The sequence below is a fragment of the Xenopus tropicalis genome, chromosome 6 (genome assembly GCF_000004195.4).
Source record: "Xenopus tropicalis strain Nigerian chromosome 6, UCB_Xtro_10.0, whole genome shotgun sequence".
Lineage (NCBI taxonomy): Eukaryota > Metazoa > Chordata > Amphibia > Anura > Pipidae > Xenopus > Xenopus tropicalis.
The window spans coordinates 148506808-148525240 of record NC_030682.2 but is presented as its reverse complement, the minus strand read 5'-3'; the positions used below and the strand labels follow the sequence as shown (position 1 = coordinate 148525240).

The window sequence follows — 18433 nt, the reverse complement described above, 5'->3', positions numbered from 1 at the left end:
GTGAGGGCAGTGAGGGGGTTGGGGAATGCCCTGCCGGGGGATGTTGGGTAGGGGGTTCCTCACAGTGAGGGCAGTGAGGGGGTTGGGGAATGCCCTGCCGGGGGATGTTGGGTAGGGGGTTCCTCACGGTGAGGGCAGTGAGGGGGGTTGGGAAATGCCCTGCCGGGGGATGTTGGAAGGGCAGATTCTGTTAATGCCTATAAGAGGGGCCTGGATGATTTCTTGAAGAAGCAGAATATCCAAGGCTATTGTGATTGTGAAATATGTGAGTGTATAGATAGGTCGGTATGAGAGTGTATATACAGTATATGTGCGGTTCACTTAGAAGGGTTAAAGTATAAATTAATTAGGAGAAAAAAAATTCTTCTCAAATTAAATCTCCTCCATAAATTTGTGATAAACCATAAAACACCATTTTCTCAATGACACAAATAGGTACAAATAATGTAGACAAATATGTTCTGCTCACCTCCAAAGAGCTCATGGAAAGTGTGGAAATGGTTTCGCCCTTTGTTACAATTCCCAATGTCCCTGAGTCTCCTTTATCACAAAGGCCGAGGGGAATCTGTGATTCGCTGGGATGAATTTGATGTTTTTGCATTGGTGACCCTTGCTCGGGACACTTCATACCCATTCGTTCCCTGGGAGGACTTTTCAGCATGTAGCTTGGATCAGCCATATTAAGGTGTATGAGCCTGGTCTGTGGCATCTGATCAATGTTCATACTGTATTTGTTTTCTTCTTTTGGCTTTGCCCTCAGAGTTGAGGTGTTGCTGGGTAAGATGACGTAGCTTGGGTCCATGGACTGCTCCTGAGCTCTTGTGAGTTCTGAATCTAACTTCTTAAAGATGTCCCCTTCACACATGTACATCGGCTTGGAGGACTGGCTTTTGTCCTTTTTAAGTGTGAGTGTATGATTGTTGTACTCGTTGAGGTTTATCCCCCCTAGGTAGTGCGGAGAGCCTTGATGATGAATTTTTGACACATTGGATGGAAGACTGTTGAAGTTGGAACCTTTCTGGTGGTTCATCTTCATTTTTTCTTCATCCTGGAGAGATGGTCGCTTTAGTGTCCCTGTGATTGTAGATGTTCGGAGTGTGGACATGTCCTTGTTTAGCACTGAGGGGGAAAGAAAAATGAATTACAAGGGAATAATTCCGTCACTGGGGTTCAACATTTCCTTTCATTGATAGGGAAAAGACGATGGAGAAAAAAACATTGACTGTACCCTGTTGTCTGCTGTATCCCATAACTAATATATAAATTCAATTCATAAAGCTGGGAGCTGGTGCTGCCTTTAGGGGGTCCAAATTGGGGTGACTGCACTGGATGCCACACATTGGGCCAGATTTAATTTAGTGAGAGAAGTTAGCGTCTGGTTTATCATGGAAAACTGATGGACCAAATTCAATTTCGGATGCAATTCAGTTCAGAAAAAAACTTATCTCACTGTTAAGCACGTAAAAACGTATTGAATTTTATGGATAAAGGCTGGAACTGAATTAGGAGAAAAGTTTTTTCTGCTCCATCTGAATCTTGTCCATCATTTTTCACATGATAAACCATGAGATTACTTTTTCTCACTGAACAGAACCTGGCCCATAGTGTAACTCTTCAAAGTAGCAGTTGCAGCTAGGACTGAAGGATAATAGGTATAATAGGTCCAGGTGGTAGACAGTAGGACAAGATGGAGACAGTAGAGCAAGATGTAGACAGTAGGGTAAGATGGAAACAGTAGGGTAAGATGGAGACAGTAGGGCAAGATGGGAACAGTAGGACAAGATGGAGACAGCAGGGCAAGATGGAGACAACAGGGCAAGATGGAGACAGTAGGGTAAGATGGAGACAACAGGGCAAGATGGAGACAGTAGGGCAAGATGAAGACATTAGGGCAGGATGGAAACAGTAGGGCAAGATGGAGACAGTAGGGCAAGATGGAGACAGTAGGGCAAGATGGAGACAACAGGGTAAGATGGAGACAGTAGGGCAAGATGGAGACAACAGGGCAAGATGGAGACAGTAGGGCAAGATGAAGACATTAGGGCAGGATGGAAACAGTAGGGCAAGATGGAGACAGTAGGGCAAGATGGAGACAGCAGGGCAGGATGGAAACAGTAGGGCAAGATGGGAACAGTAGGACAAGATGGAGACAGCAGGGCAAGATGGAGACAACAGGGCAAGATGGAGACAGTAGGGTAAGATGGAGACAACAGGGCAAGATGGAGACAGTAGGGCAAGATGAAGACATTAGGGCAGGATGGAAACAGTAGGGTAAGATGGAGACAGTAGGGCAAGATGGAAACAGTAGGACAAGATGGAGACAGCAGGGCAAGATGGAGACAACAGGGCAAGATGGAGACAGTAGGGCAAGATGGAGACAACAGGGCAAGATGGAGACAGTAGGGCAAGATGAAGACATTAGGGCAGGATGGAAACAGTAGGGCAAGATGGAGACAGTAGGGCAAGATGGAGACAGTAGGGCAGGATGGAAACAGTAGGGCAAGATGGAGACAGTAGGGCAAGATGGAGACAGTAGGGCAAGATGGAAACAGTAGGGCAAGATGGACACAGTAGGGCAAGATGGAGACAGTAGGGCAAGATGGAGACAGTAGGACAAGATGGAGACAGTAGGACAAGATGGAGACAGTAGGGCAAGATTGAGACAGTAGGGCAAGATGGAGACAGTAGGACAAGATGGAGACAGTAGGGCAAGATGGAGACAACAGGGCAAGAGGGAGACAGTAGGGGAAGATGGAGACAACAGGGCAAGATGAAGACAGTAGGGCAAGATGAAGACATTAGGGCAGGATGGAAACAGTAGGGCAAGATGGAGACAGTAGGGCAAGATAGAGACAGTAGGGCAAGATGGAGACAGTAGGGCAAGATGGAGACAGTAGGGCAAGATGGAAACAGTAGGGCAAGATGGGGACAGTAGGGCAAGATGGAGACAGTAGGGCAAGATGGAGGCAGTAGGGCAAGATGGAGACAGTAGGGCAAGATGGGGCCAATAAAGGGGGATTGTGACAGTTGAGAAAATGGCTCTAGTAGGCTAAGGGGACAGTAGGGCAAGATGGAGACAGTAGGGCAAGATGGAGGCAGTAGGGCAAGATGGAGACAGTAGGGCAAGATGGGGCCAATAAAGGGGGATTGTGACAGTTGAGAAAATGGCTCTAGTAGGCTAAGGGGACATACAGAGGTCAAACTGTAGACATTAGGTCTGATAGCACTTTATATAAATGATGGGGTGCCCGTATCCTTTTACCACTGCTCCTTCCACCAGACAGCCCTAAATAAAGTCCCATCATGCTCTGTGGCACTGTTCTCCAAATAATGACTTTCAAGTTAAACAAACTGTTTAATCTGAGGCCAAGTTCATTTTTAATAAATAGTTGTTTGCAGGGTCTGGAATTGTCTGTAAACCTCATTCATGGCTATTAAAGTGCAATTAGGGAAACATATGTGTTTTATTAGAGCATCCCGAGGTTCAAGTTCCGAGGCGGCATAAAGCTGTTGTCCCTGTGTGTGTGCATTATGGGAAATACGTTCCAGCTCCACTGGTCACAGTGAGTTATGGTTGCCTTGCAGCTACTAAAGCACGGATTGGAAAATGACTATCCAATCACATTAAGCAGGATGGAATTTTCTTTCTTTCTTTAGAAGCCAACTAACACAAGAAAATGGAACCTTTGGGCATATTGAAAGGGACACTGCCAGGGATAAAATCAAAATGCACCAATATTATAGGGAATGTTTCATAAATCTTCTTCACAGGTTTTATTGCACGTTTATTTATGCCCTCCCTCAGCCATACATTATGGGTTATTCACTGTGACCTGCAACAAAAGTTCAAGGGCACTACTGGGTGAAAGAATGTTCCCCTGGTGCCTCATAATGAATACAGTGCTGCCAGATGCACCCCATGTTGCATTCATGAGAAGAACCCAGACTTGCGCTCCATTTTGGTGAGACCAACGCCAATATTCCAACATGGAGGACAGAGTGCAAACAACATGGCAGATTCTGACTCTTTTTTGCCCCTTGCCTGTAATAAATAATGCCTCTTGTATTCCTTAATCAGCCAACCCCCTCCCCAATGACTAGTGACTATCCCACCCATGGTGTTTATCCCCATAAAGAGCAACCTCCTAAGCAAGTGTAGGTTATAGTGTCCCTCTGGTACATTCAGATGGTTCTCTAGTGAGTATAAAAAGGAGGGAAGTAGCCATGTTCTCTATCTTGAAAGATCTTGATATCTAGCTCTTGTAGAGTAGGGTGGATATGTGTCCAGAACCTGGGGTAGGAGTACTATAGACCTCATTGAACAGTCAACGAGACTCCTTGGATGAGGATCAGCCACATAACATGAATTTTTGGACAAAAATCAATGAAATAGGGGTTAGATCCCAAACCCAGTTGCTGAAGAAGCCAAGTGTCTATATATTCTGAGATTTAATTGAGGGGTGCAGTGAAGTTAGCAATCTTGATGTGTTTGATTAGTGCAGGTTGTGTAGACTCAAGGTAGAAGAGAATCCCTTGACAGTTTGGAGGACCCTGAAGGTGCTGTGGTTAAAGTCCAGTGGTGCCTATTAAGAGCCACTGCAACTAAGATATAACCCTGCTTCTAGGACTGAACTAGGAAGAGCTTTGGACTCCTCAACAATAGTGTTACACTAGAAGTTTGAAATGAAATGTAACTGCCAGTAGGCAACCAAAAAGAACATTTTACTGAGGCTAGAAGATGATGAACATAAGTAATATGACTTCGTTTATTCAGACCAATTCGTCCTCCAGTCAGGTTGCTAGGGTGAGTGGGACCCTAACAACTAGGTAACTAGGTAGGATGGAGAGCTGCAGAACAAATTTTGTCTTGTAATATCAATGTCTACAAACTACCCCTTCTGACACAGGTACAGAGTGCAGTGCGCACAATGCAACCATGACCTTTCCATCTGCCATAGGGTAAACTATCAGTATAGGGTTCCATAGCAACATGCCATAATGGAAGGTGGCACCCTGCAATTAGTAAACCCTCCCCCCCAATGTTTTTCAAATTACAGGTTCCAAGTGCAATAAATATTTCTACAATCTCTACATTGTCTATACCAGGATCTTTGGTAGGGCACTCACCTGATCTACATGCCAAATCCACATCCTTTTCAAAATCCGACTGGAAGAAGAAAAAAAATAAAAAAAACAAAAACATGACATTAAATCAGGAATAATTTCTATATTTTGAAAGAATTCTTCTGCCTGCGCTTGAGTCACTCCAAGATAATTTAGCCCCATGTGATATGGTTTCATTAAGACGGTAGGGCTTATTTATGAGTTCTTGCATATCTATTGGTAGATCATGCCCAAGTATTTGAATGGAGGAGCATTACTTTTGTGATTGGCCAACCCCTTCCCCTTTAATAGACACACCCCTACTGTATTATTATAGGGTGAATTTTTCGCTCTTGTGTCAATAACTGCCCCTTGCACCTCTGTGTATTTGCGCTCTATGCCGCTCAGTCTGCTCCGCCTCCTGTTCTGAATTGAGCGTTGAGTGTTTATTGAAGTAGACAAAGCCTGGAGCTACCGCCACCTCTGATTGTGTTAATTGTGAACTTGTGCCTAAAAAATGGGACGTGCAACAGGAGGCAAGAGGAGGGCGGGGCCAAGCTTAATTATACAGAAGTGCAAGGAATGCAATTTCTTTAATGAATGGGATTCTTCATGCTTGCCCCCACATACTGGGCCAAAAATATATGGCGGCCTCTACTCAACCAATGAACTCAAAGTCCTTGGGACCTTCACAGAAATGTAAAGGTGATGTAGGTTCTGTTTCTATAAAGCCTCTCTGCACAAGTGGATCTCTGGATCCCCACATATTAAACGTAAGAGCCAAGGTAGGGCTTATTTATGAGATCTTGCATATCTATTGGTAGATCATGCCCAAGTATTTGAATGGAGGAGCATTACTTTTGTGATTGGCCAACCCCTTCCCTATTATTAGACACACCCCTACTGTATTATTATTGGGTGAATTTTTCTGTAGCAAAAGACATGAGTCAAACCACAGTTTTGGTTGTGCACATTGGCCACCGTTGTTCTTGAGGCAGTAACTGCTCCTTGCACTTCCATGTTTTTGCGCTCTATGCCTCTGTTCTGAATTGAGTGTAGAGTGTTTATTGAAGTAGACAAAGCCAAAGTGCAAGGAATGTAATTCATCTAATGGATGGGGTTTTTGGGCCAAAAATATATGGCGGCCTCTACTCAACCAATGAACTCAAAGTCTTTGGGACATTCACAGAAATGTAAAGGTGATGTAGGTTCTGTTTCTATAAAGCCTCTCTGCACAAGTGGATCACTGGATCCCCACATACTAAACGTAAGAGCCAGGGGTTGGCTACATATCCGTAGAAATTCCAGGGAGATCCAGGCAACGAGCCGTTGTTTATTTAGCAGAATCCTCTCTTTAATATAACAACGAAGGTAAAGCGTCGCCGGAGAATAGCCCATTCGTTAATGCAAAGCCATAAGCCAATAAATTACACCCATAACGACATCTTCAGTTATTGGGCTTCGGTCATAAAGAGAATATATACGGCGGCGCATCGGTTAGCATTGTGCTTGTGATAAATGGGTTTCATAAGGACCCTGCCAACGCCGCACCTCAGCAATTATACACCAGCAACTTACATTGTGCGTAATGTCTGATTTGGAATTGAGGAATTTGGAATCACTGATACGGAAAACAGCTCAGTTTTCATTTCTACTTCAGAAATAGGGATTAACTTAACTAGAATAGGCAGGGGCAAAGGGGGTGGGGCAGAGTAGCTCTTGGGTGTGGTCAAAATGTTGTAAATTTTCCTTTGGAAACCCAAGAAAGTGTCTAAAGGACTTTATGCCGAAAAGAAGACTTTGCTTACCGGTACCTTCTTGTCCTTCAGACCAACCATGGCCGTGCAGATGTATGGGTTATTGGCTTCTTCCAGCTGAGAGTGGGACAGAAAGAAATAAAGCTGATAACTAACTGATGTGAATGAGGGATCACTACTGATGTGATGGGATCACTACACAAATACATTTATTTCCAAGTGGTAATAACCAGTAATGGTAGAGGGCTCATTTGCAATGTGGAGGGTAGGGTGCCCTATTGCCCAATTTCACCTCCAATGGGCCCCATGGCATCATAAAGTTCATCTTTATCAACTACATTCAAGTTTCTAACTCAAACACCCAATTTGTCGTATACAGTTTACAGTACAAGCCTTCTACTGGATCACTGCATTGTAACTGGGTAATTAGTTACACAAACAATGTGCTGTAATGTGGGGCTATTGGCTTCAACCATCTGCTGTGGGAATCTTCACAAGTCTGATAGAGAAAATGTGTTGATTGGCTCTGGTTTAGCTCTGATGGCATCTTGCACGTACGGCTTTAACGAAGGTGCAATTCTGTCAGCTAATTATGTAAAGTATATAACTTATTATGCAGGGGAAAATGGAAATAAAAATGGGAAAAACAACACCATTGGCAATGTGATCTGTCTCCTGTAATTGTAATTATGAAAGGAGAGGGGAGGTCCGCCATATTGGAACAATCAGATTCTGAATAAATAGCTACAAACTGGATGCCATTGGCTTAGACATGACAAGACAGGCACTCAGAGACATGAGATGGGAACTCAGAAAAGACAGGAGATGGATACTCATTGGAGGTATGAAGAGATGTGAGATGGGCACTCATTAGAGACAGGAGATGGCCACTCATTAGAGACAGGAGATGGGCACTCAGAGGCATGAGAGAGGCATTCATTAGAGATATGAGATGGGCACGCATTAAAAATATGAGATGGGCACTCATTAGAGACAGGAGGTGGGCATGAGAGAGGCATGAGAGAGGCATTCATTAGAGATATGAGATGGGCACGCATTAGAGACATGAGATAGGCACTCATTAGAGATATCAGACTGGCACTCATTAGAGATATGAGACGGGCACTCATTAGAGATATGAGATGGGCACACATTAGAGACATGAGATAGGCACTCATTAGAGATATCAGACTGGCACTCATTAGAGATATGAGACGGGCACTCATTAGAGATATGAGATGGGCACGCATTAGAGACATGAGATAGGCACTCATTAGAGATATCAGACTGGCACTCATTAGAGATATGAGACGGGCACTCATTAGAGATATGAGATGGGCACGCATTAGAGACATGAGATAGGCACTCATTAGAGATATCAGACTGGCACTCATTAGAGATATGAGACGGGCACTCATTAGAGATATGAGATGGGCACGCATTAGAGACATGAGATAGGCACTCATTAGAGATATCAGACTGGCACTCATTAGACCATGAGATGGGCACTCATTAGAGATATGAGATAGGCACTCATTAAAAACATAAGATGGGCACTCATTAAAGACAGAAGGTGGGCACTCAGAGGCATGAGACGGGCACTCATTAGAGATATGAGACGGGCACTCATTAGAGATATGAGATGGGCACTCATTAGAGACAGAAGGTGGGCACTCAAAGGCATGAGAGAGGCATTCATTAGAGATATGAGATGGGCACTCATTAGACCATCAGATGGGCACGCATTAGAGACATTAGATAGGCACTCATTAGAGATATGAGACTGGCACTCATTAGACCATGAGATGGGCACGCATTAGAGACATGAGATAGGCACTCATTAGAGATATGAGACTGGCACTCATTAGAGATATGAGACTGGCACTCATTAGAGATATGAGATGGGCACTCATTAGAGATATGAGATGGGCACTCATTAGACCATGAGATGGCACTCATTAGAGACAAGAGATGGGCACGCATTAGAGACATGAGATGGGCACTCATTAAAGACAGAAGGTGGGCACTCAGAGGCATGAGATGGGCACTCATTAGAGATATGAGACAGGCACTCATTAGAGATATGAGATGGGCACTCATTAGACCATGAGATGCGCACTCATGAGAGACATGAGACGAGCACTCATTAGAGATATGAGACGGGTACTCATTAGAGATATGAGATGGGCACTCATTAGAGACATGAGACGGGCACTCATTAGACCATAAGATGGGCACTCATTAGAGACATGAGATGAGCACTCATTAGAGATATGAGACAGACACTCATTAGAGATATGAGACGGACACTCATTGGACCATAAGATGGGCACTCATTAGAGATATGAGACGGGCACTCATTAGAGATATGAGACAGGCACTCATTAGAGATATGAGATGGGCACTCATTAGACCATGAGACGCGCACTCATTAGAGACATGACATGGGACTGAAAGGCATAAAAAGAAAATCAGTGGGCAAATCCCATCACAGAATTGTCTACTTGTACATCCATTGGTTTTTACTTGTGGCACGTCAGGATTAAATATATTTTCTTTCTTTTTTTTTTTTTTTAAACAATTAAAAGAATGTGCCGCAATGCCATGGATTTACCATTAGCTGAGCATGGCCGTTCTGAAAGGACCCCCCGGAGTCACCGTTTCCTTCTTCTTGTTGGTCAACCACTCGACACTTCACAGCATCTTGCACCTAGAGTGAAAGTACAAAGGTTCAGGTACAGATCTGCTCACAACATGAGACACAGAACCTGGCTCCCCTGATTCCCCTGATTCCCCGGCACAAGTCTGGGGCACATATTCATGGAACCCATTGTTGTAATCATAGCCCCCCCCCCCCTGGATCAGGAGTGAGGGATATGGGCACTACACTGAGCAGGCAGCAGTAGCACAGTAGTGTATAGAGAATATAGAGAAGGAATGCCGGGCTAAATGAAGACAATAAAGCAGAATGAAATAATTAGTTTTCCAAGGGAGAATAATAAAGGGCTTAGGGCAAAGCCTTGAGGAACCTCAAAAGAAAGAATTAAGGGAGAAGTTACTACACTGCATGAAACACTAAAAGCACAATTTGAAAGAAAGAAGAAACTCAGCTTAGGGCAGTCTCATAGACTCCATGGGAATGGGAAACTAAAGGAGGAGGAGGAGAAGGAGAAGAGGGTGAACAGCAGAAAGGTTTAAGAGTATCAGCAATGAGAAGTGATTTCTCTAATGCAGATAGCGAGTCATTGTCATTGTGTTAGGGCAGTTTCTATAGAATGTTGTCATTCTTTCTTTCTCACTCTCTCGTTTTCTTTCTTTCTTTTTCTTTCTCACTCATTCACTCTCTTGTTTTCTTCTTTCTTTTTCTTTCTCACTCATTCACTCTCTTGTTTTCTTTCTTTCTTTTTCTTTCTCACTCATTCACTCATTCACTCTCTTGTTTTCTTTCTTTCTTTTTCTTTCTCACTCATTCACTCTCTTGTTTTCTTTCTTTCTTTCTCAAGCTCGCTTGCTCTCTCTTTCTCGCTTTCTTTCTTTTTTCTTTCTTTCTTTTTCTTTCTCACTCATTCATTCTCTCGTTTTCTTTCTTTCTATTTCTTTCTTTCTTTCTTTCACACTCTCTAGTTTTCTTTCTTTCTCAAGCTCACTCGCTCGCTCGCTCGCTCTCTCTCATTTTCTTTCTTTCTTTCTTTTTTTTCTTTCTTTTTCTTTCTCACTTATTCACTCTCTCATTTTCTTTCTTTCTATTTATTTCTTTCTCACTCTCTCGTTTTCTTTCTTTCTCAAGCTCACTTGCTCTTTCTCGCTTTCTTTCTTTCTCTCGCTTTCTTTCTTTCTCTCTCTCCCTCTCACTCATTTTCTTTCCTTCTTTCTCATGCTTTCTCTCTCGATTTCTTTCTTTCTCTCTTTTCTTTCTTTCTCCCTGTCTCTCTCTCTCATTTTCTTTCTTTCTTTCTCATGCTTTCTCTCTCGCTTTCTTTCTCTTTTTTCTTTCTTGCTTTCTCACTCTCTCTGTCTCGTTTTCTTTCTTTCTCACTCTCTCTTGCTTTCTTTTTTTCTAGCTTTCTTTTTTCTCTCTTTTTTCTTTATTTCTTTCTCACTCACTCTCTCTCGTTTCTTTCTTTCTTTCTTTCTTTCTCACTCTTTCTCGCTTTCTATCTTTCTCTCTCTCTCTTTCTTTTTTTCTTTCTCTCCTATTTTCTTTCTTACTCTCTTTCTTTATCTTTCATTCTTTTCTTTCTATCTATCTATCTATCTAGGTTTATGTCTAAATTATAATCCTGTGCTGGGGCAAAGCAAGCTTGGCAGTCACAAGAATGGCCAAACAAAGGGAAAGACAATGCCCATATTAGTATGCAAGTGGCAACATGACATTTTGTGCGCGCTGCTCTGCGGCAGAGACTGCTTCGGCGATGGAAATTAACTGCTAAAAGCCCATAAAGTGGGCAGATGTTGAAATGAATTGCTTTATGTGTGTAATCAGTGCTCTCATCTCTCTTATCATCCAGCGCTATTCGCTATTCACTGTTGTCTGTCATAAAAAGTAACGGCTTTATTTCTGCAACCCGACCAAGAGGATAACTACGTGCTATAGAACGCATGTTCTCCCTATGTAAAAGGGCATTTGGGGGCAGAAAATCTAAAAAGGATAAAGGTTTTTGAAATGCTTCTACTGTGTTTAACAGGCTTGGCCTTAGAGCTATAGCACAATATAAACAGTATAATATAGACAAATAAGTCTAAAACCGCAAAGAATACAAAATAAAGCTCAACTCATACTGTTTTTTGCTCACACATAGGTTTTATCATTGAAATACAAGGTGCCTATCTACCTCTCTCCTGAGGATACAATGCACCATGACAATGACGAATCCCTCCAGCGAATCAAAGACGGCAAATAGGATCTGGAAGAGAGCGGAGCGCCTGTCCGTGATCGCCAAAACAGCCGACATCCACGTGAGCGCCAACAGTGGGAGCACCACACACGAACTCCATAACGAGGCCCTGCCAATACAAAAGTAGGACAATGGTTTTCAGCAAAACACTTAGAAATGATTAAAAAGGCCTGAAAATGTCCAGATATGACAGATGTGAGTAAGAAAAAAAAAATCAAATTAACATTTATTGAGAGTTAGAAGCACTTTTGTACTTTCGTAGATGCTAATTAAATAAAGGGAAAGTATGACAAGGAAACAAACCGGTCATAAAACAGGACAGGGGAGTATAAAAAGCTTAAGATGTCTCCTTTCAGGAAGTGACATCATATGGCTACTTCCTGCCGCAAGGTTTCAATTCTGATATGATACTAATAATACTGCATCAAGCGAGTTAGTTGAGTTGAGTTAGGGTTTAACAATAAAGAGCATAGGGATTCATGTTTTAGTATTGCTTTTTGGCTCCATAAAGACTCCATAATGGCGCCAACTCTACAGTTCAGCGCAGCTATTTCTCAAGGCAATGGGAATGTATGAAGCACTTTGTTTCCTGGCAACAGCTTCCACTTATTTAATTAACAGAAATGGAGATTGCTTGATATACCTTTCCATAGACTTCTACTAAGCAATTGGTTGTCCAACTTCTATATAAATGATTCAATTATAAACCACCTTATAATGGATTGACGATGTCTAACGTCTATTTTATTGTATACAGCCTTATTACTAAGGAATGTGGCCAATGAATTCCCATAATATACTGTAAAGACTTCTTTATTTTTCTTTTTTTGGATTGTTTTCAGCAATTTAGAGAGCCTTGAACCCCTAAACTGACAAGGGAGATGCCCTATAGCATTACCAGATGCCTATGGATATCAGAATAAGCAAGGTGTTATCATTAAGTGTCAGCTGGCTGGCCATAGAGACCTCCTTTATTGTGCCCATCTGAAATCTGTAAGAACTAAGGGCAAGTAACCTTAATACAAAGGTTGCCTGTTTTATGAATCCCTGCACCAGCCCTATTCAAGCAAGGGGTTTTAATGATATCTACATACCCCCCCCCTCAGTTCTCCTAATTCAGGATATAAGTTCTTGCATCTAGAACCCCAAAGAAGTGGGTGCAAGATCAGGTAGCATAGTGTGGATAGGATAGTGTGCACCAAAGACATATTGGCAAAATTAATTTTATATTTATGTACATATGAGGTGCTAGATATTCCAGAATACCTCAAAAAGATTTCATTTAAATAAAATTAAGTCCAATTGGGGGGCTAAATCAAACTGACTTGAACCTTCTCAATTGATATCTGACTAGGCTCTAGTTTGGGGTTCCCGAAATTTTTTTTATTAAAAAAGTAGGAGAGTAACACAAGCATTCAGAAGGACCTGGGGGTGCCAAATATGGGCTATAATTGGCTACTCATAGCCCCAATGTCAACTGGCAGCCTACAGGAGGCTCGGGTTGGTAGTACTCATGGTTTTGCTGCAACTAAAGCTTGCATTAAATACAGGAATGTAAAAATAAGCCCTGTTTTAGGGACTCTTGGAGGAACATCCAAGGGGTTGGAGAGCAACATGTTGCCCCTGAGCCACTGGTTGGGGTTCCCTGCTCTAGTCAAAAAAGCTTAAAAAGTTGTTTTGGCTGAATATGGGTCAATAAACTAAGCTGTCTCAATCAGAAGATAGTGTTGCACCCCGTATGACCAACTTTAGTTGCACAATTGGCCCTAGCCTTAGGGGCTGATTTACTAAGACACGATTTCGAATCCGAATTGGAAAAATTCCGATTGGAAACGAACATTTTGCGACTTTTTCGTATTTTTTGCGATTTTTCGGCGTCTTTACGATTTTTGCGTAAAAACGCGAGTTTTCCGGCGTCTTTATGATTTTTGCGTAAAAACGCGAGTTTTTCGTAGCCATTACGAAAGTTGCGCAAAGTCGCGATTTTTTGGTAGCGTTAACACTTGCGCGCAAAGTCGCGCCTTTTTCGTAGCGGTAAAACTTAAAAGGCGCGACGTTTCGCGCAAGTTTTAACGCTACGAAAAAATCGCGACTTTGCGCAACTTTCGTAATGGCTACGAAAAACTTGCGTTTTTACTCAAAAATCGTAAAGACGCCGAAAAACTCGCATTTTTACGCAAAAATCGTAAAGACGCAGAAAAAAATCGCAAAATTACCGATCATTACGAAAAAAACGCAATCGGACGCATTCGGCCCGTTCGTGGGTTAGTAAATGTGCCCCTTAGTGTTTCTTCATATCTAATACTGGGAGCAACATCCAAGGGGTTGGAGAGCAACTGTTTGGGGATCACTGCTCTAGTCAAAGAAGCTCAAAAAGTTGTTTTGGCTGAATATGGGCCAATAAACTGAGCTGTCTCAATCAGAAGATAGTGTTGCACCCTGTATGACCAACTTTAGTTGCACAATTGGCCCTAGTCATAGAGTTTCTTTATATCTAATACTGGGAGCAACATCCAAGGGGTTGGTGAGCAACATATTGCTTATGAGCCACTGGTTGGGGATCACTGCTCTAGTCAAAGCTCAAAAAGTCCTTTTGGCTGAATATAGGCCTATACTGAGCTGGTTCAATCAGAAGATAGTGTTGCACCCTGTGTGACCAACTATAGTTGCACAATTGGCCCTAGCTGTAGTATTTCTTTATATGGAGTAGAGTTTCTTAATAAAAAGGCTGCATAAAATAAGAAAGGTTGACATTTCTTCTCAATTTATTAAAATCTCCATTCATTTGTCACATGACTACTTCAACAAATAGATTCCAACAGCATGCTGGGAAGTTTCTCTTCTAGCGCCAGCAAAGTTTTCAAAGTCATTCAAGAAAACCCCCACCAAAGTCATGCCCAATTAATGCAGTAACATCAAAAACATCCGCCAAGTTCGCCAGGAACATCCAAACCCAACTGAATGTTATCACCAAATTCGGAATGAATCGGGATCAGATCATTTAATTTAGAGAAATACCGTTTCTCGTTCTACTGAGATTTTGGCTCAGATTATTGCACAAGTGCACGTTCTTACAAAAAATCCCAAATATATATATTTTTTATCAGCTTTGATAGAATGGGTGCCGAAAGCCTTCAGGTCTCCATGGGAAGTTTATGGAAGTTGCACGTGATAGACTCAAATGTTCTTTGTCTTGGCCAATAATACTAACCGTGCCAGTAAACCAATGGCTTTAAAGGCAAAATTCATCTCCAGATATAGGTTTATTTCTCTTCCCTTAGATCTATATTCTAATTTTTTCAGTTTTTTTTTCTGTGAAAAGGTCATTGGGCTTGGAGCGTCTTTTTCTAACCCCATCACAATCTTTGGGTCCTGATGATGACAGATCTAATCTAACGTTTCAGTGGGATTACACTTTTGGGCCGGAAAAGTATTTTATTTAGCCCAACGGCAGACATTTCCTGAGAAAAATCTGCCATAGTCACCGTTTCTGTCACGAAATGAAGTTAATAAAAGCGACATACATGCGCATGCAGGGACGGGGGGAACGAAAAAAAAAAAATAACACGAAAATAAAGAGAAGAGCAGAGATGATGGATGTGAAGAGCTGTTAATGGCAAAGACATAGAGCTTGACCTGCTTCTTATGCCTTGTGGGGCACTTTAATAACTAGCCCGTTTAATGCCTATAGATAGCAAAATTATTACCCTGCTCAATTCAGCCTGTCACTTTGTTTTAGAAGGTCATTGGGGACCAATTTTACATTTTGCCTTTCTCTCTTCGAATGAATGAGAAATAGAGAGCAATGCCTTTATTTTCAGCTGCACTTTATACTAACAGTCTTCAGGCTCTGGTTCTCCAGTAAAGCTGCATAAACCCTGGTAATGTGAAATGAATCTTCTCATTTTCGTGGTTTTAGAGTTTTTTTTGAAACCACAACTTAACTCATTTCCACCAAAACCCAGAATGTCTAGTCTTTTTCTAAAAGAAAAAACACGAACAACACCCCCCCCCAAAGAACGGACTATACCAGAAAACCCCATTTTTTTTGTGTTTTTCAATGATTGGAGCATCCCAAAAATCTCTTATACCATGAAGCAAAAGAAGATCTTTCAACTGGAAACAGGACCTACTGATTTCTATGTGACCTCTAAAGCTTTTAGACAAAAAAAAAAATACGAACATTAGTATATTCCCTCCTTCGATTCACAGAACAATCATTGGCTCAACTGCTGGTTTATAACTAAACACATCCAACCAAAGGTGGCCATTGCACAGACACATTTATGCCACCAATCCCTGTCCATTCTATTGAAAATATCCAAGTCATAAAGTGGTACCTTCTCTATAATGTAAGCTTCAAAGGAAATGGAGACTCTTTGTGCACCCTAATCCTTTGCAGCTGTAGGCTTCCAAATAAATGGGTAACAGCTGCAAGAGGAGAAGGGCTTTTTAAACTCCCCTGTGCCAAGACCTAAAGGTGCCCATACAGATGAAGATTCACTCGCTTGGCGAGGTCGGCAATGGGTGGGTGATATTGGGGAACAAGTAGGCTAATTCGATCGCTTGGCACTAGGGCCAAAGGATCGAATTATAATGGCGGCAATGGGGCAGTCGGTTCGGGGACCGCATCAACGAGCCACTGTGGTCCCCAATCCAACTGAATCTTTTAAGCTGCCCAATCAATATCTGGCCAATTTCAGGCCAGATATCGGTCGGGTATGGTCGTCATTTCTGCCCCTACAGGGGCCGATAAGCTGCCAAATCAGTCCAAGGGACCGACATCGGCAGCTACAATTGGCCGTGTATGGGGACCTTCATACAAGTAGTACTGATTTGAATCATAAAGTGGCTCTGGAGCTTGGGTACCTTTGAGCTATCTCATAGTTTGTTAAATGTTCCCTATAGGAATACAGAATGATATAGTTGGTCAAAAATGTTTCAACCACCTATTGTAGTATTGCTTTCAGAACCCCTTTCCCAACTAAGGTAGGTCTAGATGGAGGACAGTCTACATTTTCCATAATTCCCTTTCAGGTAGCACATCCTCCCTCTGGCAGCACCCAGACTAGAACCAAGAAGAAGCAAGAACCAAGAATAAACAAGAACCAAGAATAAACAAGAACCAGGAAGAAGCAAGAACCAAGAAGAAACAAAAACCAAGAAGAAGCAAGAACCAAGAAGAAGCAAGAACCAGGAAGAAGCAAGAACCAAGAAGAAACAAAAACCAAGAAGAAGCAAGAACCAAGAAGAAGCAAGAACCAAGAAGAAGCAAGGCCCTAAAGATAAGGAATAATGGAAACCCAACATTTATTAAAGTCACAAAAAAACCAAAAGCTTCATGATAGGGATAAATGTTCACTGGCATTTTCGAGTTTACAAACTCAAAAAAATAGATAAATCTCAAATTGAAAATATGGCTTGACTTCGCCTATGACAAATCCCACTAACTTCTACATAGACCCGCAAGCTTTTAGCTGCTGAATTTTTCACAGTTCTGCAGATTTTTCAGTTTCGCAAATTTTTTTGCCGTTTCGCAAATTTTTAGGTGAAGAACAACGGGACAGATTCGCCTCATCACCTCTCTTAATATAACACAATCACTCGATTTTTAATGATACAACACAATGTGAAAAGTAATTGCCACCTTAAACCTTCTGAGAGTCTAAAGGTCCCCATACACGGGCCGATCTTTTCCCGATATCCCCCACCTACGGGTGGGCGATATCAGGAGAATCCAGGATAATTCAATCATTTGGCCCTGGGGCCACCTTAAACCTTCTGAAAGTCTAAAGGTCCCCATACACGGGCCGATCTTCTCCCGATATCCCCCACCTATGGGTGGCCGAAATTGGGAGAATCCAGGATAACTCAATAATTTGGCCCTGGGGACAAACGATCGAATTATGACGACGGGTATAGGCAAAGTCGGTCCTGGGACACATCAACGAGTCAATGCGGTCCCCGATCCAACTAGATTTTCTAACCTGCCCAATCGAGATCTGGCCGATTTCAGGCCAGATATCGGTCAGACAGGCCCGTCGGTAGTCCCCATACACGGGCCAATTAGCTGCCAAATCGGTCTAAAGGACCCATATCGGCAGCTACTATTGGCCCATGTATGGGGACCTTAAGAGTCAGTGGGAAGTTTGCCTGAAGCCTGAAGTTTTTTTGTTTGTTTATTTGTTTCCCAGCCTTGATGATAATGAATGGACCAATACGATCTCACTTTGTGATTGACTTTCTGTCCCACAAATAAACTGATTACTCAATAATGAGGTTACGGAAAGTTTTCCCATGATTTTTACATTTCTTTTTTTTACAAACATATTGAAAGGAAAGAATGGATCTGTATATAATCTGTATAAAACACGCTGCAGGGATAAATATCGGCCATCGCTGTGTTTACTGCTCCATTAATAATTGAATTTTAGAATGTTGCTCCTCGTCCTTTTTTTTATTTAAGCCAATCAATTATTTAATAGTTCATATCAATGAATTGATTGGTCGCCCGGCTCAGCTAATTTCCCCAGTGATACCGAGGCACTAAAATCCACCGTCGGTTTTTAGATCACCGGATTTATTTATTCGGCCTCGTTGTTGCCGGGTAGAAATTATCTTTCCTTTGTAAGTGGAGATAGTTCCAAATTGCAGCAGGATATTTATTGGGGACAATAT

At 42.2% G+C, this 18433-nt stretch overlaps 1 protein-coding gene across 5 annotated transcripts in view; it reads right to left on the bottom strand.

Moving 5' to 3' along the window:
- adgrb1 (adhesion G protein-coupled receptor B1) overlaps positions 1–18433 on the bottom strand; it is a 387039-nt gene that overhangs the window by 5437 nt on the left and 363169 nt on the right. For all 5 annotated transcript variants that reach the window (XM_031903763.1, XM_031903765.1, XM_031903764.1 and 2 more), the window contains 5 exons: positions 11693–11864; positions 9475–9570; positions 6912–6977; positions 5128–5167; positions 470–1119 (listed from right to left, as the gene is read on the bottom strand). In XM_031903763.1, the coding sequence (XP_031759623.1) occupies positions 470–1119; positions 5128–5167; positions 6912–6977; positions 9475–9570; positions 11693–11864 (1024 nt within the window). The remainder of the gene's footprint in view (positions 1–469; positions 1120–5127; positions 5168–6911; positions 6978–9474; positions 9571–11692; positions 11865–18433) is intronic.